This window comes from Hemiscyllium ocellatum, chromosome 8 (genome assembly GCF_020745735.1).
Source record: "Hemiscyllium ocellatum isolate sHemOce1 chromosome 8, sHemOce1.pat.X.cur, whole genome shotgun sequence".
Lineage (NCBI taxonomy): Eukaryota > Metazoa > Chordata > Chondrichthyes > Orectolobiformes > Hemiscylliidae > Hemiscyllium > Hemiscyllium ocellatum.
In genome coordinates this window covers 71,868,876-71,896,027 of record NC_083408.1, presented here as the reverse complement: position 1 = coordinate 71,896,027, position 27,152 = coordinate 71,868,876, and the positions used below count along the sequence as shown (strand labels likewise).

The window sequence follows — 27,152 nt, the reverse complement described above, 5'->3', positions numbered from 1 at the left end:
AAGGGCTAATACCCGAAATGTCGATTTTCCTGCTCCTTGGGTGCTGCCTGACCTGCTGCACTTTTCCAGCAACACATTTTTCAGCTCATCAGCTAGTGTGGCAGCCTTGTCACTGACCAGCAATCCTCAAATGCATTGTGGTATGCCAGCATTAAGAATTGGAGAAAGGCTTCAGATAAATGCATCCCCGATGCTGTCAAGCTAGCAGGCATTCACCAAGATTACTGTCTTGGTATGGTTATATACCAAGAGGAATGTACAGGACAGTATAATTAGGGGGTAGATACTGTTCTGTCCAACCATAAACAGAGTGCCAAGACTATGTTGCATGCCCAGAATTAAGTGACATTTCCTCAGGGCTGGAGAAGAACTTGAAAGGGTGAGGATGATCAAATAGTTATCATCCATGCTGGTACCAATGACATTTGTAGGATTAGAAAGGAAATTCTGCTGAAAGACTTTGAACAGTTAGGAGATAAATTTCAAAACAGAATCTCCATGGTAATAATCTCTGCATGAATATATGAGCCAAAGGCAAAATGATGTAAGGTGAGTCAAGTCAAGGAGTTAAATACATGGCTGAAAGATTGGAAAGGCCTTGACTTGAACTGTGCCAGGACCAGTGTCCTGGCAAATTCAATAACTAAGGCTGGATACAGAGCTTTAAACTAATTAGTGGGGGAAAGGATTTGGGAGAGAAGAAATGCCAGCATGCAAAGCAAGAGGATATGGCAGCATTACAGGGTAGTTATTTATATATAGGGAGCATTTCCAAGAACAATATGTTATGGATCCAACCGGGGATCCATACTGTCTTTATATGTTAATTTGTAATAAAACAGCCTTAATAAATGGTCAGAAGGAAAGATTCCCTCTGAAATGCCAGCATGCAAAGCAAGAGGATATGGCATGGTAGAACTTAGCATTCAGTTTGAGGAGGAGGAACTTGAGTCAGAAACAACAGTACTGAGTTTAAATAAAGATAATTACAAAGAAATGATATCAGAGCTGGTTAGAATGGACTGGCAAAGGAATTTAATTGTAAAGTTGGTTGAGGAACAATAGCAGAAATTTAAGAATTTCTTAAATTTGCTTGTGACTCACAGCAAAGACATATTCCAGTATGGAAGAAAGATTCTAGGCAGCAGGTAAGCTAACTATGGTTAACCAGGGAAGTAAAGGATAGCATCAGATTGACAGAAAAAACATAAAATGCAGCACAGATAGATAGAGAATTGAAAACATTTAAAAACCAACTAAAGACAGTCAAAAAAAGGGAGAAATTAAATTTTGAGGGTAAAGTTACAAGGAATATCAGGATGAATTGCAAGAGCTTCTTTAAATATATAAAAAGGAGAGAAGCCAAAGTGAACATATATTTTAAAGGGCCTCAGGCTGGGGAAATTATAATGGGAACCAGGAAATGGTTGAGGAATTGAATAAATACTTTGCATCTAAGTTATTATGGTCAACTGCATGTTCAATGGGAAATACTCCTTGTGGTTTATGTATCATTCCTAATTGACATGGTGGGAGGTGGGGGAGGAATGGTTGTAGAGCCACTTGCATTGAGTGGTGCCCTGCACCATTAGAATGCCTGCTTTGTTGAAGAATCAATGTTATTATTGATCCTGCTGCTCCCCCCTCAGGATGATGAAGTTTCCTCTACTTCTGTACAGCATCTTTGTGACCTTTCTGATGCATGTATGAGTGAAGAACAATGAGAGATCACTATTGTTACCTGCCTCTGCTGAGAATCTACTGTGATGTACATATAGGGAGATGTTGACTGTCATGGCCACTGAGAGGGCTAACCTCACACTACTTTAAGTCTTAAGATCAGCATAAAGGAGATGATACAATGCAGTAACGACTCTTTGATGAGGTTTGGTTTCCTCCTCCTTTGTGGCTCATAGCTAATTAGGGATGGCATTCAGGAAGGCGGTTTGTGTTCAGGGCCTTAAATGGAAAGCCATCTTCTCTTCCCTTCACAGAAAGTTCTTCCCTCTGCTGCCTCCTTGCCACATTGCAGACCAATTGGCAGTTCAATAATTATAATTCACTGTCCCTATTTCCTTTATAAATACAGCAAATACCTCCAAATTGCTTCAATAAATCAAAACAGTGTTTTGAGGTTGACATTTTGTTCAGAGGCTCTGTGAAAAGCCCAAAATAGGGCTCATCTTGTTTTACAACTAATGAAAATATTGATCTGATTTAGTATCCTGGTGTTGCATCAGCCCATTAGCTGATATGTCATTGATAGCATTCTTTCGGCATCATCTTGTAAACTCAGGGTACCCACCAGCAATTTAATTCAATAATAGAAAAGCTGTGAGTGCACATCCCACATTGAACCATTTTACTCAATTTCATGCTTCAAGATTACAAGAAAGTAAACTCTAGATAAAAGTTGAGTTAGCATAGGTAAACTCTTCCCTAGCTTTATGGACTTCAATCTGGAACAGAGTCAAATTAAATATTTGAATTCTCCAATGGAGTTACTACATCCAAAATAATTCAAACAAGTTTAATGACTAGATGCAGAGTTGAGGGTCAAAACGTGTGCTGCTGGAAAAGCACAGCAGTTCAGGCAGCATCTGAGGAGCAAGAGAGTTGAGGTTTTGGGCATAAGCCCTTCATCAGGAACGTGGGGGGTGTGGGGTATGGAAGGGGAGCTAAAAGATAAAAAGGAGGGTGGGGGTGGGGTAAGGTAGCTCGGAAGGTGATAGGTAGATTTAGGTGAGGAGGTGATTGTGATAGGTCATTGGGGTGTGTATAGCAGGTAGGGGGAAGGAAGACAGACAGGTAGGAAAGGTCAAGAGGGTGGTGCTGAGTTGAAGGGTTGGATCTGGGATGAGGTGGGAGGAGGGGAGATTTGGAAACTAGTGATGTCGATGTTGATGCAGTGTGGTTGAAGGGTCCCAAGGGGAAGATGAGACGTTCTTCCTTCAGTCATTGGGTGGCTTGCAATTGGCAGAGTTGGCAGCCCAGTATTTTCATGTGCTTGATGGAGTGGGAGGGAGAGTTGAAGTGGGGTTCTTTGGTTTATGTGTCACAGAGATGTTCCCTGAAATGTTCTGCAAGTTGACATCCTGCCTCCCTGATGTAGAGAAGACCACATCAAGAGCAACAGATACAGTGGATGAGTTGTTTGGATGTGCAAGAAAATCTCTGCTGGATGTGAAAAGATCCTTTGGGCCCTTGGACGGAGGTGATAGGTGTAGGTGCAGGGTTTATACCTTTTGCAGCAGCAAGGGAAGGTGCTGGGTGTGGATGATGGGTTGGTGGGGGATGTGGATCTAATGAGGGAATCACAGAGGGAATGGTCTTTGTGAAATGCAGAAAGGGTGAGGAGGGAAATATATCTCTAGTGGTGAAGTCTGATTGTAGGTGATGGAAATGGCAGAGGATAATGCAATGCAAACACATTGACTTGGATTGCATTTACCACCTCCTGAAGAAAAGACAGGAAATGACATCGCCACAGAGAATGACATTACCAACCCAAGGAAATCCAAACATATCAATAGAAAGCAGGCTACACCACAAGTGCTACATCTGGAGGTTCACTGAAGATGTTTCCTAGTATGGTGACAAAACATCTGAAAATAAACCTTTCAGTTCAGCAAGCAAATCTATATCCAGATAATGCATTGTATCCAGAGATTAGTGGGATGGAAGGTAAGAATCAGGGGTTCTATCCTTGTCGTATATGGAGGATTGGGGTTCAAGGGTGGAGGTGCGGGAGGACATTGTTGATCACATGGGAGGGCAAAATGCGGCTCTTGAAATAGGAGACCCTCTGGGATGTCCTGGGAGCAGATAAGGTGGAGGAGGAGGAATTGGGAGTCAGGGATTGCTTTTTTGCAGGAGGAGGGTTGGAAGGAGCTGTTGTCCAGGTGGCTGTGGGTTTAAAATAGATGTCCATGTTGAGTCCGTGCAGAGTTGAGACCATTGTATTCTTCTGTGCTAAACATGGAAATATCTAAGCAATAACTTGTTTGGCAAGATAACAGAGCCAAACTTGAGAGTACACAAATGAATCATTTTAGTAGCACTTGGAAGAGCAACAGACGTATAAAGACTATGAAGTAGAAGCAGTAAAACTGAAATGACATCTTGTTTCATTCTCATCATCCTGAAAGCCAGCATATTTTATTTTAATTGGGGTTCAGAGACTGTGAATTATATGCCATGAGCAGTGTTGTTTTGTGGCCGCTGTGCCATTACATTAGTAGTGAAGGCAAAGCTGGACTGCCAATGCTTGTCCAGCTGCACAGCAGTGTTTTAAAGATGGAACTGGCACCACTAGCTTCACGGCAGATATTCACTGAGAGATGCAGTTGCAGGAACAGTGCACACCCAAATGAGTGCATTGGGTGCTAGAGTGGGACCATAGGGGAACCATGGGGGTGGGGTAGGCAGTTAATGAGACAAATTTGGTAGGGTACAGTGAGAAATGTTGCAAGCCTCACAGCAAAAATGGTCCAAAAAGCTTGAAGCAACTGTCACTTAGCTACCCAAATGTTAAGATTCAGCCTTTTGTCTCCTAAAAATCCACCATATGAAACTTCCAATTTAATATTTGATATAGCACATCTTCTTCACAACAAATATTCTCAACATTATCTGACCCTGAGTTAACTGCTTTACCAAAGTGACAGATATAGTTAATGGTTTTGCAGCTAATGAGTAATTACCAAGTAGAGAAAAAATGCCAATCACCTGGCAATTATATTCACCATCTTAATTTCAATTAAGTTTAGTGAAACAGAAAATTGGACAGAGTGCATAATGAGTAGCTAATTCACTAGCATTTCTTGAGATTGAAACTGAAGTTAAAAATAAGTTAAGCTTCTATTGTAGTTGGATGATACACTGCATACCTCAGCTATAAGAGCAGCCAGTCCTGGATTGCAAAGCAAAAGCCAACGTCTTGGTGTGATTCCATTCGTTTTATTCTGAAATTTTGCTGGCTCGATATCACTGAAGTCCTTAAATCTGATTCATGGAGAAAAGAACAGAACATCTAAAACAATACCAATAACAAAGCAATTTGATTTTCAATTATTTTCAAATGTAATTCTAAGAAAAAGTCACTAATACAGACAAATAATGGACTAAGTATCAATTAAGGTAATCTCTCAGAGTAAGTACAACATTGATCTTATCCCAAAGCATTACTTAGAAAAATACGATGACCAAGATATTGTTGGAGTGGGGCACCTTGCAGAATGGCCCGGTAGACATATTCATGTATGTTTAGTTTTTGAAACATTTTTGCTGTAGTTGCTGTAAGTGTATTCCTTGCCCAATTAAAGAATTGTAAATAAATAGAACATCAATTGATATAGAAAGTAAAATAGAAAGACAAAGGAAAATTAGATTCAAGAGACAATGACAAAAGGAGAGGAAAGCAAAATAAATACATTTTGCAATAATTCAGACCTGAAAAAAATGGGATCCCACATTTTCTATGCAAGCGAGGTTCATGAGCAGTCATTAACAACTAATGTGTTGTTAAAAAGCTACTGATATTGTTAATACCAGACTTACCTTTTTATGATGAATTAATGGGCAATAAATCTGCAAATACAGGAATGTTATGAACCTCTCAGGTCCAGATGCAATTTTTGCTGGGTGACTGGTTGAGAAAATTGGCCAGCAAATTACAACTCATAGGGTACCTCTTCCTCCAATTTGCATTACCAATACTGTATGCTGTTCAAAACTATTACTTTATCAGCAAAGGCACTTAGCACCTGATGGAGGAACTTGGTATTTGTGAGGGGATTTGCTACTGAGGGCCAATTGCCTGTCTTACTGACAGCTCCTTTATAAACAGCACCACCCTGCAAATCCCTATAACTCCCCCATGATCTCTGGCATGGATTCTAGGCCTTAGATTGGTGTTGTTCCACCAGCAGCCACTGCCTTCTTGATAAGGTTGTTGTACAATAGAAATACCAACCCCCATGGATCTTCCACCCCTGGGGTCTTCATTCATGGGAGGAAGGTCCAATGCTGTCCTGCCAATGGCTGATTAACCTTCAATGCAGTGGACCTGCCAACTGCGACAGGATTCCACCCAAGATATTGTATTCCATTCTTGCATATTTTTAATTAAGTAATTCATATTTTCATATGCCAACTTCCTCTATTGTGTTATTATTTCTTGAAGAAGGGCTCATGCCCGAAACGTCGATTCTCCTGCTCTTTGGATGCTGCCTGACCTGCTGCGCTTTTCCAGCAACACATTTTCAGCTTATTAGTGCTTAACAAGTGATACGAATGTATTAACTATATATAATAACTGGGTGACGCTACAATTCAATTTCACTAATTCTACAATTGTGGTGGAAAATCATTTTCATCAATATCCCCTGTTGGAAATCTTTGTATCTGGAGTTGGAGTCAGATTCAACTAAAATATCATTTCTCCTCTTGCCACTCCATCCATTCTATTAAGATGTCTGGTTATGTCAAAGCCTTGTAGGTGAAAATCACATACTTGCTTAGGTAAGGCATCAAAAGATGATAATGACAACAAAATAATCCTTTTTAAGAGATGAGGAGGAAGTCATAATTGCAGGAAGAGAGAAATGTTTTAAATAAGTGATGAAAAGTCAATTTAATATTTTCATGAAAGAATAGACATATGGATAGGAAGACTTTGAGAATGGATTTCCACCTGGTGAGTTACATCACTCTTTTGGCATTGAACAATGATTTGTGTCTGCATTTTTTTTCTGAAGAGGAAATTCAATGTGAATTCCCTGCACCAGCTTACTTCTACAATACTGAAGCATTAATTTATATGACTAACTTAGAAGTATAGAAATTACATTTCAGCCATAGTAGTGCACACCAGTAACAGCTAGGAACCACTAGGTAAGAAAGAAATGATGCTTTGCTCTCATATTTCACTCTCAGATAATTTGCTATACTACTCAGCAATTTTCACAAACTTTCCAAGAATCATGTCTATATTAGCTCTATCTGGAGAGCAAAGGCAGGAAACAGCACAGGAATCTGAGAGACTTAGAACTGTTCTGATGTAGAACTCAAAGCCCTTCATTTGAAGTTGGGAGAAAGCAGGAATAACTGAGTATGGGTATCTGTCAGCTGCCCAGAGATATTATGTGCTACCTGAATAGAAATGGCACTGAGAATTAGTTCCTTACCCCAAAGATTAAGTAACATGCCTCAAACAGTTCAATGGCATCTTCCTACTCCAAGGCTGGCAACACAATCTACTTGTTACTGTCCCTCCTCATCTACACTTTCCTCCCTCTTAAACATTATTAACAATTCCATGGGCGGCACGGTGGCACAGTGGTTAGCACTGCTGCCTCACAGCGCCAGAGACCTGGATTCAATTCCCGCCTCAGGCGACTAACTGTGTGGAATTTGCATGTTCTCCCCGTGTCTGCGTGGGTTTCCTCCGGGTGCTCCAGTTTCCTCCCACAGTCCAAAGATGGGTCAGGTGAATTGGCCATGCTAAATTGCCTGTAGTGTTAGGTAAGGGGTAAATGTAGGGGTATGGGTGGGTTGCACTTCGGCGGGTCGGTGTGGACTTGTTGGGCTGAAGGGCCTGTTTTCACACTGTAAGTAATCTAAACTAATGCACATTGTATTTGGGTTAAAGGTGGCTCTAAATTGGCATCCTTTACTATGTTCTATTCAATGCTATAGAAAATGAGGTTGGCATCTTTCCAAAACACTACACAGGTATAACCATCAGCTTTTTTTGCTGATTCCTTAATTTTACAGAGTATTTTTCACTATTTCTTAGCTCCATTTCAAACCCCATTTCAATCCCAGGTCTACTATAAGAATGGGAAGGAAATATGGGGAGACAGATGACAATGCTACTTACATTGGTAATCATGAAGAGAAACAAGGAAGTTATTTCTCTCATCACTTCTGATTTTGTGGGCGGCACAGTGGCACAGTAGGCGGCATGGTGGCACAGTGGTTAGCACTGCTGCCTCACAGCGCCAGAGACCCGGGTTCAATTCCCGCCTCAGACGACTGACTGTGTGGAGTTTGCACGTTCTCCCCGTGTCTGCGTGGGTTTCCTCCGGGTGCTCCGGTTTCCTCCCACAGTCCAAAGATGGGTCAGGTGAATTGGCCATGCTAAATTGCCTGTAGTGTTAGGTAAGGGGTAAATGTAGGGGTATGGGTGGGTTGCACTTCGGCGGGTCGGTGTGGACTTGTTGGGCTGAAGGGCCTGTTTTCACACTGTAAGTAATCTAAACTAATGCACATTGTATTTGGGTTAAAGGTGGCTCTAAATTGGCATCCTTTACTATGTTCTATTCAATGCTATAGAAAATGAGGTTGGCATCTTTCCAAAACACTACACAGGTATAACCATCAGCTTTTTTTGCTGATTCCTTAATTTTACAGAGTATTTTTCACTATTTCTTAGCTTCATTTCAAACCCCATTTCAATCCCAGGTCTACTGTAAGAATGGGAAGGAAATATGGGGAGACAGATGACAATGCTACTTACATTGGTAATCATGAAGAGAAACAAGGAAGTTATTTCTCTCATCACTTCTGATTTTGTGGGCGGCACAGTGGCACAGTAGGCGGCACGGTGGCACAGTGGTTAGCACTGCTGCCTCACAGCGCCAGAGACCCGGGTTCAATTCCCGCCTCAGACAACTGACTGTGTGGAGTTTGCACGTTCTCCCCGTGTCTGCGTGGGTTTCCTCCGGGTGCTCCGGTTTCCTCCCACATCACAAAGATGTGCAGGTTCAGGTGAATTGGCCATGCTAAATTGCCCGCAGTGTTAGGTAAGGGGTAAATATAGGGGTATGGGTGGGTTACGCTTTGGCGGGTCGGTGTGGACTTGTTGGGCCGAAGGGCCTGTTTCCACACTGTAATCTAATCTAATGTAATCTAATCTAATAATGATAAAGAGGACGACAATGGGTAGTCACAGTGAAATCCAGATGCACTACATTTCCTCTTGCTCCTTTGTTCTAAATCTCTGCAAGTCAGTATCTGTGACATTTGTTCCCCATTCATAGATATCAGCTTAGATGCTTTCTCCAGAGGTGATTAGATCAGGATACAGGAACAGACATAGATCATTCAGCTTCTTTAGCCTACTTCACTATTTTAGATCAGGGCTGTTCATCTAACTCAATGCCATCCCTTATGCTATATTCTGATGTCAGTAGTATCTAGAAATTTACCTAAACCCAAGTCACGGGAAGCATCCTTTCTGTATTCAAAGTCATGATACACATTGAAAAGAAGGAATCTTGTCCCGACACAGTGATTCTGACATCAACCACCGAGGATATGAAATAACTGAGAGGGGAGATTGTTAAGCCTACAAATGTTCTTTCTGGTATCAGCATGGGAGATTCTTTGTTAGAAGCACAAATACAGCAAGTAGCAATCGATCATCTTTGTTATCTCCGCAAAAAACTCAATCAAGTTTGTAAGACATGACCTTTTCTGCACAAAACCACCCAGCCTATCACGATTAAATCAATATTTTTCCAAGCGTCAGTAAGTCCTATCCTTAAGAATCTTCTCCAATAATTTCCCTATCACTGACATTAGGCTCACCAGTGGTAACATCCAGGGTTATCCCTGTTGTGCTTCTAAACCAAGGAACAATATTGGCTATTCTCCAGTCCTCTGGGACCTCTCCTGTGACTAAACAGAATACAAAGATTTTGTACAAGGCCCCAGCAATTTTCTTCCCGGCCTTCTCAGTATTTTAGAATAGATTTCATCAGGTCTTGGGGCTTTGTCTAGTTTAATGCTTTTAAAAACAATCAACACCTTCTTTCTTTTTAAACTGACATGTCCTAGAATATCAACATACCCCTCCTGAGACTCACCATCCATCATGGCCTTATCCTTTGTGAACACCAATGCAAAGTATTCATTAAGAACCTCACCTACTTCCTCCAGTTATACGGATAAATTCTCTCCTTAGTCTTTGGGTTGACCTATCTTTCCTGAGCTATCCTTTTGCTCCTTTTATACATATAAAATATTTGGAATTTTCCTTAAACCTGTTTGCCAAAGTCAGAAGTCACATGATGCCAGGCTATATGCCAACATGTTTATCTGAAATCACAAGCTTTCGGAGCGCTGCTCCTTTGTCAGGTGAAATAGAGGGAAGCGCACAGGCAGAGAGAGCATTGCAAGTTAATTCCAGGTAATTAAGAGTGTCAAAAGTAGTACAAATAGTGTGAGTGGAGTGTTGACAGAATGAATAACAAGTCTTTGCAGGTGATCAAAAGTGTCAAATGGTGAGTAAAATGTCAACAGCTGAATAGCAAGTGAAGGGATGAACCATGATCTGATTAACTGAGGCAGAGAGATAATTTAAAAAATCAAAAATAAAATGGTCCTAGAGACAAACCAAATGACTCAAATAACAAAGTATAACCTGTTTGCCGAAGACATTTCATAGCCCCTTTTAGCACTTCTAAGTCCTTGACTAAGTTCTTTCCCTGCTACATTGCATTCTTCGAGGACTCTCTCTGTCTTCAGTTTCCTAAACCTTGTGTATGCCTCTTTTTTCTTTTTGACTCAACTCTCAATGTTTCTTCTTATCCAAGGAACTCTAATCAATTGGCTTTTAAAAGATTCCCATGTGCCAATGTGGATTTACCCTCAAACAGCTGCCCCCAGTCTGCATTCCCTCATTCCTAATGTTGTGGTAGCTAGCCTTCCCTCAATTTAATACTTTCACCTGAGGACTAATCTAATTCTTATCCATAAATAACTTAAAAATTCAAAAATTATGGTCACTGTTCCCAAAATGCTCCCCCATTGAAACATTGATCACCTGGCTGGGCTCATTTCACAATACCAGCTCAAGTATGGCTCCTTCCCTAGCTGGACTATTTACATATTGTTTCAATAAACCATCCTGGAGACACCTAACAAATTCTCCCCAACCCAAGCCCATTTTTCCATAATCTGTCCACATATCCGTTCCTCTATCACCTGCTGGCTGTTGGGAGGCCTGTAATACAATCTCAAAGTGACTGCACCCTTCCTAGTCCTGAACTCTAACCACATGGCCTCACTAGATGAGCTCTCCAAGGTGTCTTCCCTCAGTAGAACTGTGATATTCTCCCTAAACAGTATTGCAATTCCTCTACCTCTTTTATATCCCTCTCTATCAAACCTGAAACATCTAAATCATGGAATGTTAGTCTTGTCCCACTCTCGACCAAGTCTCTCTAGCAGCTACAACTTCATAGTTATATGTATTAATCCAAGCTTTAAGTTTATCTGCCTTACCTGTCATACTCCTGGCATTAAAACAAATACACTTCAGACCCCAATCTCACCGTGTTCAGTAACCTCTCCCTGTCTGTTCTTCCTCTTGCTATTACTGGTCTTAGTCTGAGACTCCTCTGATCATTTTACTTGCTGACCTATTGCACTTGGTTCCCACCCTTGGTCACACTAGTTTAAACCCTCCTTAGTGGCCCTAGCAAATCTCTCTGCCAGAATATTGATGCCTATCCACTTTAGGTGCAATTTGTCCTTCTTGTACAGTTCCCACCTGCCCTGGAAAACATCCCAATAATTGAAATCTGCCCTCCTATACCAGCTCTTTCACCACTTATTTAACTGTACTATCTACATGTACCTTGTGTAAGGGCATGTCGCACAGGAAATAATCCCAAGATAATAACCCTAGAAATCCTGCTTATCAACTTCCTACATAACTCTTTGAACTCTATTTACAAGACATCGTCTTTCTTTCTGCCAATGTTAGTACCAATATAGACCACAACCTATGCCTGCTCAGAAATATCTTTGATTTTGACAACAAAGAGACAAGCCATTATCCTGGAGTCTCACTTGCAGCCACAGAAACGCCTGTCTGTCCCCCTGACGACAGGGTCCCCTGTCACCTCTGCTTGCCTACGTTTCAATCCAATCACTGTGATGCCACTGGTCTAGCTGCTGAGAAGGCATCTTGTCCAACAGTATCCAAAACAGTATACCTGTTTGAAAGAGAATGGCCACTGGGGACTTCTGCCTGCTCACACTTATTCACCTTCCTGTTGGCACCCAATTATTCTCTGGTGGAGTGACCAGCTCTCTAAATGTACTATCCAAGACATTCTCAGCCTCATGGCTGCTCCATAGTGAGCCCATTTGCATCTGCTGGTGCTCCATCTGACAAATCAGAAGCTGCAACTCAACACACTTCCTGCTTATGTAGACACTATGGACACTGGAAGTGTCCCTGATTTCCCACATACTACAGGACAAGAACTCCGTATGTTGAGTTCTCCTGCCATTCTGAACCATATCAACTAAATCTACCATATCAACTACAGACAGTCGTCCAGAAACTGACTGCAAAACCTAATCCACTAGTCACCAAACTCAGGTCTCTCACTGCAGCCCTGTATTCCTAGCAGACTTCAATTACAAAAGGTTAGTACTTTATCCCACAGTCCTGGTTGGGCCGAAGGGCCTGTTTCCACACTGTAGGTAATCTAATCTAATTTCTCTCCAGACACTACTCCCTCAGTCTGCAAACTTGATTCCTGAGCAGCCATGCCCAGGTCACATTTTGAATAGTGATGTCACCTTCAAAGCTCTGCCCCTAGATACATTTCCACATTCACTCTGACTGACCCTAATCTTCAGGTATTTGCCCTGCTGCTGCTGTTCACCCCCAGGTTCTGTCTTCTTCACTTAGTTCCTGCTGCTGATGCTGCTTGGACTGACCTCAGTCCAAGTTCTGCTCCTCAGGTATTTATCCTGCTGCCATTCCTGCTGTTCATCCCAAGGTTCACTCTCTTTCACTCTGCTGTAAGGATATTAGTGAACCTGATGAGTTTTTCACGACAATTTCTAATAGATTTTATGGTCATTATTAGACTCGTAGTTCAATCTACTGTGGCAGGATTCAAACCTGTGTCCCCAGAACATTATCTGAGTCTCTGGATTAACAGTCCAGCAATAATACCACTAGGCCATTGCCTCCCCAAATGCATCTGCATCCATCTTCAGCCAGAAATGCCGGGTGATTGGCCCTCTTGGCTTTCTGCTGAGGTCTCCTAAAGTTCCAGATGTCAGCCTTTAGCCAAGTGGACACACTATATAAAATCAAGAAACAATTGGACACAAAGGCTGTGGGCCTTGACAACATTCCTGCAGCAGTACTGAAGGCTTGTACTCCAGAACTAGCCACACCCTAGTCACACACTAGTCAAGTTGTTCCAGTCAAAGTACAATTTTGGCATCTTCCTCACAATGTAGAAAATTTCCCAGGTATGTCCTGTTCACAGAAAATAGGATAAAGCCAACCGGTCAGTTATCAGCCAATTAATCTAGTCTCAGTCATCAAAGAAAATTCTATAGGTTACACAGTAAAAAGGATCCACCAAAAGTCCGAACAGAAACAATAAAAGAGAATGCTATTGAACAGTGAAATATGAATTCTGAAATATGCCTTTAAGAAAACAGCAGCACAGACCAGAAAAAAAACTCTTTAAACAGAATGCTAGAATCAGAACTGAATTGGAGTTGAATAACTGTTTTCAGCCAACACAGGTACAATGGACTCAATAACCTTCTTCTGAATGGAAAAAGTCCTACGTTTCTATGGAGGATCAGATCAGGTCGCAAGCAGTTGCAGCATTTTTCTGGGGCCTTTGAGGGTATTTCTGCATCTTCTATGTTTATCTATAGGATTTATCCGATGGGATTTTCTTTGGCTGGACTGTCAGTTGATATTGATGATAAACGCAGCCCACGTCATTCTTTGCAACTAGTACTGTATTAAAATGAGAGTGTTTTCCTGTGTATGTCAATGAGAAGCACACTACTCATGGGAAGGGAGATTGTGGAATCTTCAGCTGCCTATTGAACTGGAGGACTATCTTGGCTACAATGTCAGCAAGAATGGGCAGTAAATCATTTTAGGGCAATTTGCTCCACTCCTCTGCAATTGCTAGAAATTAGATCCTGTCATCATGACTTTTGAATGTATTGTTCAGTCAACTTTTATGATGTACGAATGGTGGTTCAGTCTCTTGCAAGTAAGAACAATTATATAAAAGTTGGCGAAGATCATTCAGAATTATTATAGGCTAAGAATAATTTAAACACATTCAAACATATCCTTACACTTGATCTTTGATGATCTTGGAATGAATCTTGGCTACGCCATTCACTGTATGAGAACCAACAATACAAAGGTGTGCCATATTTATCTTCTTTTCTCCATCCTCTTCTATCAGTGACATTCTTCTTAAACGTTGGTTATCTTCAGGATAAAAAGTTCGAATTGCCTATGGAAAAGAGCAGTTGTATGAAAAATGCAGAATTTTAAAAAATAGACCAGTTAGAGTCATAGAATCATAGAGATGTACAGCATGGAAACAGACCCTTTGGTCCAACCTGTCCATGCCGACCAGATATCCCAACCCAATCTAGTCCCACCTGCCAGCACCCAACCCATATCCCTCCAAACCCTTCCTATTCATATACCCATCCAAATGCTTCTTAAATGTTGCAATTGTACCAGCCTCCACCACATCCTCTGGCAGCTCATTCCATACAAGTACCACTCTCTGCGTGAAAAAGTTGCCCCTTAGGTCTCTTTTATATCTTTCCCCTCTCACCCTAAACCTATGCCCTCTAGCTCTGGACTCCCCGACCCCTGGGAAAAGACTTTGTCTATTTATTCTATTCATGCCCCTCATAATTTTGTAAACCTCCATAAGGTCACCCCTCAGCCTCCGACGCTCCAGGGAAAACAGCCCCAGCCTGTTCAGCCTCTCCCTGTAGATCAGATCCTCCAACCCAGGCAATATCCTTGTATATCTTTTCTGCACCCTTTCAAGTTTCACAACATCTTTCCGATAGGAAGGAGACCAGAATTGCACGCAATATTCCAACATGGCCTAACCAATGGCCTGTACAGCTGCAACATGACCTCCCAACTCCTGTACTCAATATTCTGACCAATAAAGGAAAGCATACCAAACGCCTTCTTCACTTTCCTATCTACCTGCGACTCCACTTTCAAGGAGTTATGAACCCGCACTCCAAGGTCTCTTTGTTCAGCAACACACCCTAGGACCTTACCATTAAATGTATAAGTCCTGCTAAGATTTGCTTTCCCAAAATGCAGTACCTCGCATTTATCTGAATTTCAATTTCAATACAACAAAATTTGAGAGTAAGAAGTCATTTTGGTCAAAACAATTGATTAATCCGCTCCAAATTGTTGCAGCGCATTTTTTAAAAAGTGAGTGCACAATTAATTAATGCAAATAAAGAATAAATTGACCTCACTCCATTTTAGTCACATATATTAGATGCAATGTCCTATGACTAAACATGTTAGTACTTCTTTGTCAACATAGACAACTGTTCAGCTACTAGCCTGAAACATAATATGTTCCTTAACTATATGAATGAGGTCTCTTAATCCTGTTTCAAGAACTGCACACTAATGTAGGTTTGCTCACTGAGCTGAAAGGTTCATTTCCATGGAAATGAGCTTTTCAGCTCAGCAAGCAAACCTACATCCAAAACCTCAACCTGAGCTACAAATCTTCTCAAGACTCTCAACTTCACGTTAAATTGGTGTAACCATTCAGCATTTTCCAGTGGGCCACTCCTTCATATCTTATATTCTCACACCATACCACCTTACATAATATTAAAACTTCCATCCTCTGTTTCCTATTCCTCTTGGAAACAGGCCCTTCTGCCCAACTCATCATTCCAAGCTGTTTACCTCTACAACTCTCTGTCAGTTGTTATTAGGAGATAACTGCTCTTCTTTCTGATTGCACTTGTATGGGGAGCTTCTACTATCCTCAATATTTCTCTCTCTTGCTAAGATTAACAATTTTGTCCTGCTAATTTATACGTTGTGCTATTCTGCTTCACGTGTCTTTAAACGTTTCAACAGAGTACAATCTAACCTACTAGAACAATTCTTGGAGAAGTGAGCACAAATTAAATGACAGAATTGCAAGTCGAGGAAAACTCATGTACTCACACTAATGACAGAGGCTACCTTTGCATGATAAACAACACTGGGGATGGTTGTGAGAATATGATGGGGTAATGGATCAAGCACCAGTAAGGAAACACTTAGAAAATTGTGATCTTACTGCTACAATATTTGAGATAGCTATAGAAAAAAATTAAAAAGGTAAAAACAATGACTGCAGATGCTGGAAACCAGATTCTGGATTAGTGGTGCTGGAAGAGCACAGCAGTTCAGGCAGTCTCCAAAGTGCAGCAAAATTGACGTTTTGGGCAAAAGCCCTTCATCAGGAATAAAGCTGTCTGAACTGCTGTGCTCTTCCAGCACCACTAACCCAGAACATAGAATAGAATTATCCAGAGTGAAAAATAATTAACTGGGGAGGGACAATATCAACAGTAAGAACATATGGGCCAAATTGATTCAAATAAAATTTTAGCTGGAAAAATTGATTTGAAGAATGGCCTGATTGTAAAGAGCAGCCAGTTTGGGCACAGTAGGTATATATTCCCATGAAGGATGAATAAATGCAGAACTCTCTGGATGACAGAAAAGATACAATTAGATGAATCAGAAAAATTATCTAGATGACTGATGTCAAATTGATAATTCAAGAAGAGCCAGGCTGAATTCAGAAAGTTGAAGGGAAGCAAAAAAAAAGAAAGGGAAGTATAGACGGATTGGGTAGAGACTGGCAAGCACCACAAAAGGGAATCCAAAAATCCTCTATAGGCACCTAAATAGCAAAGATGTGATGAGAAGAGGAGTTGGACTGATTAGGGATCAAAAAAGGGAATTCGCATATAGACATAGAGGATGTGGCTGAGTAGTAATGATGATACGGTAAATGTGTTTTTATCAAAGAAAATGCTGCCAAAGTCATAATGAAGCAGGAGATAGGTAAAATACTGAATGGGCTAAAGATTCATAAAGAAACATTATATAGGAAGGCTAGCTGGATTCAAAAATGCTGTTATCAGAAATAGATGAATCATCTCCAAGTATGAGGAATAAAAGTAGATATGGACAGGATGAAGAATCAGACTGCTAGACTTTATTGTCCCTCATGCTGCAAAATAGTATCTGGCCCAGGATCAATGCAGTGGTCCCAACCACCTATTTCACCCTGAATTTTTCTCTTAATCTAAAATAGGTAGAGTCATGTCAAATCCCCAAGCCTACCTCCTTTCTGACCTCCAACTTCTATCACGATTTCTTTAACAGACTGACATTGGTAAATTATATGAATGAATATGGTGGGAGCAAGTCTGAGGGAAGCAGATGGTACATGAGACCCATTGATGGATAAGGGCAATCATTATGTCCTAGTGTTACCTGTTTTTGTATTGTCTTTTTTAAAGAAAGATGTTGCCATTGTCCAAGCCTCTGGAACCTTGTCATAGAAGGATAAAAATTAGGAGCAGGAGTTGACCATTCGGTCCTTTGAGCTTGCTTCACTCATTTGATCATGGCTGATTAAGCAACTCAATATCCTGTTTCCACCTTCTCTTCACACCCTTTGATTTCTTTAGCCCTAAAAGCAATATCTAATTTCTTCTGGGAAACATTCAATGTTTGGCCTCAACTGCTTTCTGTGTCAGAGAATTCCACAGTCTCACCACTGAATAAAGAAATTTCTCATCTTAATCATAAAAAGCCTACGCTCTATCCTGAGACTGTGCCCCTGTTTCTAGATTCTCTGTTCATTGGGAGCATCCTCGCTGTAATTGCCATGCCTAGTTCTGTTAGAATTTTATAGATTTCTATGATATTCCCCGCATTCTTCTACACTCTAATAAATCAATTTCAACCAATCCAGACTCTCGTCATATATTAGTCCTGACATTCCAGGAATCAGCTTATTGCACTCCTTCCATAACCAAAACATCCTTCCTCAGGTAAAGAGACCAAACCTGCACTCAGTACTCCAAGGTGTGCTCTCACCATGACCCTGTATAATTGCAGCAAGACATCCCTGCCCCTGTACCTCCTGCGATGAAGGCCAACATACCAATTGCCTTCTTCACTGCCTACTGTGCATGCATGCATACTTTCAATCACTGCTCTACAAGACACCCAGGTCTTGTTACATCTCTGAGTAAAAAATGAGGTCTGCAGATGCTGGAGATCACAGCTGCAAATGTGTTGCTGGTCAAAGCACAGCAGGCCAGGCAGCATCCTATCACAGCTGCAAATGTGTTGCTGGTCAAAGCACAGCAGGCCAGGCAGCATCCTATCACAGCTGCAAATGTGTTGCTGGTCAAAGTGCTGCCTGGCCTGCTGTGCTTTGACCAGCAACACATTTGCAGCTGTGATAGGATGCTGCCTGGCCTGCTGTGCTTTGACCAGCAACACATTTGCAGCTGTGATAGGATGCTGCCTGGCCTGCTGTGCTTTGACCAGCAACACATTTGCAGCTTGTTACATCTCTCCCTTTCTCAATTTATCACCATTCAGATACACAACTTTGCTTTGAAAGAGCTACATTAGTACCTGTTTTCATGAATCCAAAGAGGATTTTCGCTTTTACGAAAAACAGCGATACTTTTATCCACTTCAATCATGCACCTTTGCTTTTATGCCATTTTCGGCTTGTGAAAGGTTTCCTGGGAACCCTCTACTTTCGGATAGCAGGGGCTACCTATAATAATTTGTCCTTAATTTTGCTACCAAAGTGAACAACCTCATAGGCATCCATATTGTACTTCATCTGACATGCATTTTCCCTCTCATAACGTGTCCAAATTACACCGAAACATCTCTGCATCCTCTTCACAGCTCACCCTCTCACCCAGCTTTGTGTCATCGGCAAACTTAGAGATATTATATTTGGTCATTTATTATATTTCATCTAAATCATTAATGTAAATTGTGAATAGGTGGGGTCCAAGCACTGACCTCAAGCATAACCTAAGAATTCTTGGAACGTTACTACCAGTGCATCCACTATCTTCACAGCTACTTTGAAAACTTTTCTCTGTACTTGAGCACATGTGATAATAAAGGATATCCCGTTCTTCTGTTCTATTTTTCTACTTCTTTTAATACACTATGATGCATCTCATCAGGTCCAGCGGACATATCAGTCTTTAGTTCCATTAGTTTCTCTCCTACTTCCTTCCTCGTGATAATCATCATACTTATTTCCTCTCCTTCTTTTACCCCTTGATTATTTCATATTTGTGAAATGGTATTCATGTCTTCTTCTGTGAAGACTGATGCAAACTATTTATTCAATGTCACTGCCATTTCGTGGTTCCCCATTATTATTTCCCCAGCCTTATTCTCTAAAGGACTAATGTTAACTTTGGTCTTTCCCTTCTTTTTCATTTTTTTAAAGAAGCTTATTTTATAATTCAACCATGGGATGTGAGTGTTGCTGGCTGGCCAGCATTTACTGCCTATCCCTAGTTACCCTTGAGAAGGTGGTGGTGAACTGCCTTCTTAAACCACTGAAGTCTACATACTAGAGGTAGACCACAATGCCCTTGGAGACACAATTCCAAGACTTTGACCCAGTAACAGTGAAGGAACAGATATTTCCAAGTCAGTATAGTGAATGGCTTGGAGGGGTATCTGCAGGTGATAGTTTTCCCATATATCTGCTGTCTTTGTTCAGGATGAAAGTGGTCGTGGGTTTGGAAGGTGCTGCCTAAGGATCTTCGGTAAATTTCTGCAGTGCAGCTTGTAGATCGCACACACTGCTGCTGCTGAGCACTTTTTAAATTCTGAATGTTTCAAAAATATCTTTGATTTAAAAAAGTTATGTTGTTACTGATGTATAGACTCCCTATAGTGCAGACAGATGCCATTCTGCCCATTGGTTCCTTACTGACCCTAAGAACATCCCAGTCAGAAACCCACACAGATACAGGGAGAAGTTGCAAACTTCTCACAGTCACCCAAGGTTGGAGTTGAAACCAGGTCACTTGTGCTGTGAGGCAGCAGTGATAACCACTGAGCCACAATGAGACCCTTAAAGGAACAAATGTTTTTAAACAAACAAATGTGACATTTTAATTAATCTACATACTATCAGCTGTGGGAGTTAGCATGTAAAATGGTGACTGCTAAACTCCATTAGTCATACTTTTTGTATTTTAGTTATCTGTAATGGATTTCCCTCCCTTAGTATTAGATGTGTTACATGTAATGCAGTGTTAAAGTATTACCGTTCCAGTGTAAGTCATCAGCAGGGATTCTGTTGCTTGTAAGCTCTTGCTGTCTGTCATAATATTGATTGCAAATTTACCTTGAAGGTTTAACTTCTCCTTCTTCTTTATTTTTTTGATCATTTTTTGTTTTTTTTTCAAACTTTCCCAATCCTCTCACTTATTCCTAAACTTCACCACAGTGTATGTTTTCTCATTCAGTTTGATGCTATCCTTAAATTCCTTGATTAACGATGGTTGGCTTATCCCCTTTCTAGAAACCTTCTTTATCACTGGGATATATCTTTATTGGAAGCCATAAATTATTTTCTTAAATGTCTGACATTGTTAGAAATATCATAATGGAAAATTAATACCAAGAAGGTTGCAGTAGTTCAAGAAGGTTCACAACCAGCTTCTTAGAACAAATGAATGTCATCTTTCCTGGCAATCCCAATATTTCATAAATAAAAGAATATATATGCACTGAATTTATATCATGATCAAAATGTAAAGATAATCTCTCCTGCACTGCATTTTATCATATTCATCTGTGCAATTCATTATGCTCACTATGCTTCTGCATTTTTCCCACAGCATTTAAAAAACAAAATAAATAAATAAATATTCCAAAAAATGTAGTACTATATTACACACTTACATTTAGATGCCTCTGATTAATCTCATAGATAATCTCCAGATGCCTGGGTAGGAGTTTCTCAAAGAGGCCCACAGGCCAGCGCTCAAGGGCTTCAGGTAAAATTGTGTGATTAGTATATGCAAATGTTTTCTTAGTGATAGTCCAAGCCTGAAAGATGTTAAAAATTGTTATTGCTTAAGATACCATTTCAGCTTCTAATCTGTCGTGTACTCATTTTATGTTCAAAAGAATGCTTTTAGCGTTTAATGAGCTTTCACCAAAACCCCTATTCTCCACTATTGTTTCATTTCTGTGACATTAACAAGTGAGATGGTAAATTCACATCAAACCATGAACACTTTTGAACTTTGGAACCAGATTCAAGTTTAAATTGAGTTGACCCTGCAAACTTTCTTTTCCATTTGGCTATTTTTAGTCTGAAGAACTGAGTTCAACATTAGCCACACTTCTGGTTTAGACATTTAAATTCAAAATATGCTTTTCTGTTCTGTACAATTCTTTGTTACTTTTCCCAATTTATCATTATCGAAAGAGATATAAAGGCGTCCATTTTAACCAAATGGAAACTTTCTGACTGCAAAACAACTGAATATATTGAGATGTTTAAAAGTGCTTTTGTGATTTGTTCTCTCGCATTTCAGAACTGCTATGCTTAGAATAAGTTATTTTCTTTACATAGTCTAACCTGATCCCAATCAATTTTCTCGAGGTCCACTAAAATCCTCATTAACTCTGGAATTGCCAAAGCAGGATGAGTGTCATTCAGTTGAATTGCCACCTACAGGTATAAATGGATTAATTAATATAAAATCATATAGAACAGCATTTTTTTTTCATCATTTTACCTCTAGTATGTCAATTGATTTATGAACACTCCACTAGGCATTTTAATTTTCTAGTCTCAGAACACGTTTAATAACTACAGACCTTATCCATTGTTCTCAGTTAAGCCCCTACAGTAGATGGTAATGTAGAAGGGATGCACAAAAGAAGCTTGGAATGGAATAGGTACAGGCTCTTGCTTACAATGGGAGAAGCACAAGCCTGTATGGCTGTATGGGTGCTCTGTATTCTTGGTGATGACCTGCCTTTCTTTATAGACCATAAGAAATAGGAGTAGAAGTAAGGCCATTCAGCCCATCGAGCCCACTCTGCCATTCAATCATGGCTGATGGGCATTTCAACCCACTTACCCACACTCTCCCTGTATCCCTTAATTCCTTGCGAGCTTAAGAATTTATCAATCTCTGCCTTGAAGACATTTAACGTCCCAGCCTCCACTGTGCTCCGTGGCAGTGAATTCCGCAGGCCCAGCACTCTCTGGCTGAAGAAATGTCTCCACATTTCTGTTCTAAATTGACCCTCTCTAATTCTAAGTAAGGCTGTGCCCACAAGCCCTAGTATCTCTGCCTGACGGAAACAATTTCCCAGAGTCCACCCTTTCTAAGCCATGCATTATCTTGTAAGTTTCTATTAGATCTCCCCTCAACCTTCTGAATTCTAATGAATACAATCCTAGGATCCTCAACCATTCATTGTATGTTAGGCCTGCCATTCCAGGGATCATCTGTGTGAATCTCCACTGGACATGCTCCAATGCCACTATGTCCTTCTTGAGGTGTCGAACCCAAAACTGGATACAGAATTCTAAATGGGGCCTAACTAGAGTTTTATAAAGTCTTAGTAGCACTTCATTGCTTTTGCATTCCAACCCTCTTGAAATAAATGACAACATTATATTTGCTTTCTTAACCACGGACTCAACCTGTAAGTCAACCTTTGGAGAATCCTATACTAGCACTCCCAGATCCCTTTGTACTTTTTGCATTATTTCTGCTGTGACCTATGTGGAATAGGAACTGAAATGGCATTAGTTTCATTGGAAGTAATTAACCTTGTTAAATACATTTTCATCCCACCAATATGAATTGGATTAAAGGATATTGCCCTAAATTGACTGCACCTACCATTTCCTTCCTAAACAACAAGATTTTGATGTTTCTGTTCCAAGTTACTCACACTTACCTTGTCAGAGAAGGAATCAAAACAATTCCTAGTATCCTTGCAACTAAATTTAGAAGACTTGAAGCGACGGATAATGTCTTGAAGTGAGGCAGCAACAACAAAGTATTCCTGCTTTAGTCTCAATTCTTTGCCCTCAAAAAACTGAAGACAAAATATAATTAAGATTACTCTAAACCTTAGAGTAATACAATAAAATGTATCAATACAATTAAATGAGAAAAGGTTGGTATAGTTTCCAAAGTCAACCCTTTTAATATAATCATTGAACAATTTTTTTTAGTTTCTTTTAAGATGGAAGTTTAATTTACATGGTGGCAACTCATTAAATTGTTTCAGCCATAGCTTTGAAGAGAATGAAAAAGTGACCACACCTTTGCAGTGCGGTTTAATCAGAAGGAACAAAAGTTTGGATTGTAGCAGTCTTCTTAGTGTGATTTATTTACCTCTTTCCTTGCAAGACAATACTGGACTTTACTTCCGTCCTTTACCATCTATCAGTCCAATGATTAATGTGCATGACAACATGAATAAGCATTTTTTAAAAATTAATACCGATAATATGTTATTCAGCAAGTAATGAAAGAATCAATAATAAGCATTGACATTCAGTTCTGATTCCAACAGAAGCATTTAATTCCAGATTTTACTTCAACAGAACCTTCTAACTCTGTGATCTTTGCACCAAAGTTATAATCAACATTTATACAGTATAGTTCAAAACCTCCTTAGACATTTCATATGAATGTTATGAAACACAATTTGACACCAAGCCATAAAAGGTTTAGTCAGTCAAAAGGTAGATTTTAGGAGCTTTCTAAAGAAAGAAAAAGACATAAAAAGGTAGAGAGGATTAGGAAAGGAATTCCAGAGTCTGAGGCTAAGGCAACTGAAGCCATGGTTGCCAATGGTGAAATGAGTGAAATTGAGCATGTGGAAAAAGACAGAACTGGAGAAATGCAGATATTGTGGGGGGAAAATGGTGGGCCTGGAGGAGATATAGAGGGTGAGGTAATGGAGATATTTGAAGACAGGGATAAGAATTTTACAGCCATGGTGTTGGCCAACTGGGAGATAATGTAGATGAGTGAGCGCCAGAGAAATGGGTTAATGAGACTTTCAACAAGAATAGATGAAATCAGTACAGGATCAGGAGTAGACCAAATGACATGTCATCTCTATTTCACTATTCAATATGGTTATGGCAGCTATTTGGCTTGTGTGTTGGTTTTTTGTTCATAGAACTGGGCATTAGAAATCATCTTGATAAGAAGAAAACCATTCAGGAGTTAAAAACTGAACTAAGTGGTTCAGAATTTGTTTTAAAAATTGAAAACCCTGTTAACAATTTATTGCCCAGCTTTAAAGAAGAAGAAAAAGAAATGTTTGAAGCCAGGGGTCAAGAAACATTCTGATGGGATTTCAATTCCTAGCTGTCAGTATCCAGAAGCTAGATGGATTGCCAGCAATGACTGTCTTGACAAAATTAAACAGACCAAAAAATTTGAAAACTATGGGCCTGTCATGAATACAAGTATGTCCCAAAGTCTAGACTCTATCCAGTTCAATACAGAGTTTAAAAAAGCAACATGAGAGTTGCAAAACCACAGTTCAATCTTGCAGTCAATGACATGCAAATGGCACAAAGAAAACTCAAAGGAAAAAAGGAGATATTTTACAGTGATTGACAATAAACTGGGGTAGCACACTGGAAATCAAGCCCTGCTATTCCTGGAGCTGTCACAAGAGTTAAAGCCTTTGAAAGAAATACAAAAAAAAATCCCAAACCATTTAAGTTTCAGACCCCTGTTGATAGAAAGCATGGATCAGTTTTCTCTGAATAAGAATTATTATTTCTGACAAGTAATTAGATTTTAGCTACAGGAAACCATTAAACTTAGTTAAACTCTATAAATTAAAACGCTAAACCAATCTCTCTCTCACTCTTACACACACATACAAACACAAACAGGAAAATAAAACTAAAGGTTAGTAGGAACACTGGAGAAAATTGTTCCATTGTCTTTGTTCACAAGACTTTTCTTGTTGATTTTTACTGATCCAAAGGTTTCTCCTGAACTTTCCTTTTTCCAAATGCTTCCACTGATTTGCAAGAGACAAAAGATGGCTTGTTCACTTATGCAAGTTCTCTGAGTAATCCAAATCAAAGTCACACCTTTTGGCATCTGCTGAAGGAAAGATATGCTGGTTGTCTCAGGTTTAAGATGACTTACTGCAGAGAACTGGGGGACAGAACTTTTTGTCTGCTGCAGACTGGCTGGTTTACTTCTGGTGTGCCTGGCTTCTCTCTGTCTTCTTCATAGCCCAAGCCATTCAGTTACCTCACAATCAATCACATAGCTGTTGGCAGGTAGAGATCTTTGTCATCAATAACTGGTCTCGAGTCCAGAAACCAATCAGCTTCACTTCTAAACAACCCTACAAGACCAGTTTGTCCACACATTTCTGGAACCCACATCTACACAAATGGTCTCACAACAGGTGTTCACAACATGGAACCAACCTTGTAAATCCCTGATTTTTAAAACGGTTCTTTCATTTTTTTCTTACATTCACTTGTAAGATGTGGGCATTGCTGGCTGGGCCAGCATTTATTGCCCATGTCTGGTTGCCCTCGAGAAGGCTGTGATGAGCTGCCTTCTTGAACTGCTTACAATCCATGTGCTAACTTTAAATGTGTTTCAGTCCGGAGTTATAAAAATCAATTATTACATTCGTTGGTTTTGTAACAGGTAGGCCTAGAATTTTACTAAGATAGAATGTTGAAAAGTGATATGTGACAAAAGGAGAAATGAATGTTACCTCTACTGTGCGTACTATGCTTGTTGTTAAAATGTTTACAATGTTCAATTTTGATAGTATTATGGGGAAGTGTGATAGTATCATTGAGACTGAATCAGGCTGTTCTTATTCAAAAATTAATGTCCAACTATTTACCTGCACCATCACTAAGATCACCTATTTCTTCCTCTATAACATGGCCTACCTCCACTCCACCTGAGCTCATTTGCACCTAAAAATCTCATCCCATTGAGATTTAACAAATCAACTGCACTCCTGGCCAATTTGTCACTTTCTATCCTCTGTAAACTTGGGGTCATCCAAATTCTTGCTGCTGATATTCTGCATCACACCAAATCCTGGTCACTTATTACCTCATACATACTGTCCAACATAGGCCCTGGTTAAGTAATATTTTTGCTTTAAAATGCTCATCACTACTTTTTAAATCCCTCCCTGTTACAATAATCTACATCAGCTCAAAAATCTGAGATATCTTAAAGCATCCTTGATTTTAATTGCTGAACCATTAGTGCTTTCAGCTTCCTATGTCCTAAACTAAGGAATTTCCTCCCAAAACCTCTCCTCCTCTCTAGCTCACTTTCCTCTTTTAATTCAATCTTTAAAGCCTAGCTCATTGATAAAGCTTCTACAGGTCAGACTGAATGGGCTGAATCTTACATTTTTGGGTTGTGTTCATTTTGTCAAGTTTCACATTGGGTTTCACTTTGTGAGTCCTAGAGTTTTCTCACCATATTGTCCCAGATTTACCACATTAACTACCCAACCCACCCGTATAGCAACACTCTTGTCCAATGCTAGCCCTACTGTACCACTCAATGTACCCAGAAGAACCCGACTGCCAGAATGGACTAGCATCCTACATGCCGATATCATTTGTAAAAGGTTGTTGTGCTCCTGGACAAGCACTGTTAGACTGGAGCTGCCCTGCATGGTTTGTGACACTTGTCCTGGACATAACAGATAAAGAGAAATTGGTGCTTCACTTTGTGGACAGGGATCTGGAAGTCCTGGTGAATGCAGAAGAACGCAGCCAATCTGGTCCATGTTTGTCACCAGGTAATCTCAGTTGTCTGGAGGAATGCCCAAATGTTCAGGAAGGCCAATGACCTTTTCTTTTCCATCACCACAAACTACCGCCATCTTCTCTCTTCTTTCTTTTACTGACTCCATCTCCACTATTCTACCTTCCAATTTCCCACCAAAGTTCATGCTCCACCACTCTCACTATTGCTTGCAACTTCTTCCCTCATTCACTCTCACCTGCCTCCCATATCATAAACCCTTCATGGCCTCTATGTTGCCTACTCACTTGCTTTGGCCAATTGACCATCTCCACCACCCAGGTTTTTGATCTCAAGATGATATTCTTGTTAGTTAGTGCCATCAAACTTCTTTTGCTATCATTCTGGGAGAAAATGGGATAGAAAGAGCCAAGATGATTGGTGGGCTGTCCAACATTCAGCTC

General features: G+C 40.2%; 1 protein-coding gene across 1 annotated transcript in view; it reads right to left on the bottom strand.

Moving 5' to 3' along the window:
• The window catches only part of LOC132818191 (glycogen phosphorylase, liver form-like), a 167,607-nt gene that overhangs the window by 78,209 nt on the left and 62,246 nt on the right, over positions 1-27,152 (bottom strand). The window contains exons 8-12 of the mRNA XM_060828968.1: positions 22,865-23,005; positions 21,525-21,617; positions 20,840-20,986; positions 14,149-14,312; positions 4,890-5,004 (exon numbers count right to left, since the gene is read on the bottom strand). Of these exons, the coding sequence (XP_060684951.1) occupies positions 4,890-5,004; positions 14,149-14,312; positions 20,840-20,986; positions 21,525-21,617; positions 22,865-23,005 (660 nt within the window). The remainder of the gene's footprint in view (positions 1-4,889; positions 5,005-14,148; positions 14,313-20,839; positions 20,987-21,524; positions 21,618-22,864; positions 23,006-27,152) is intronic.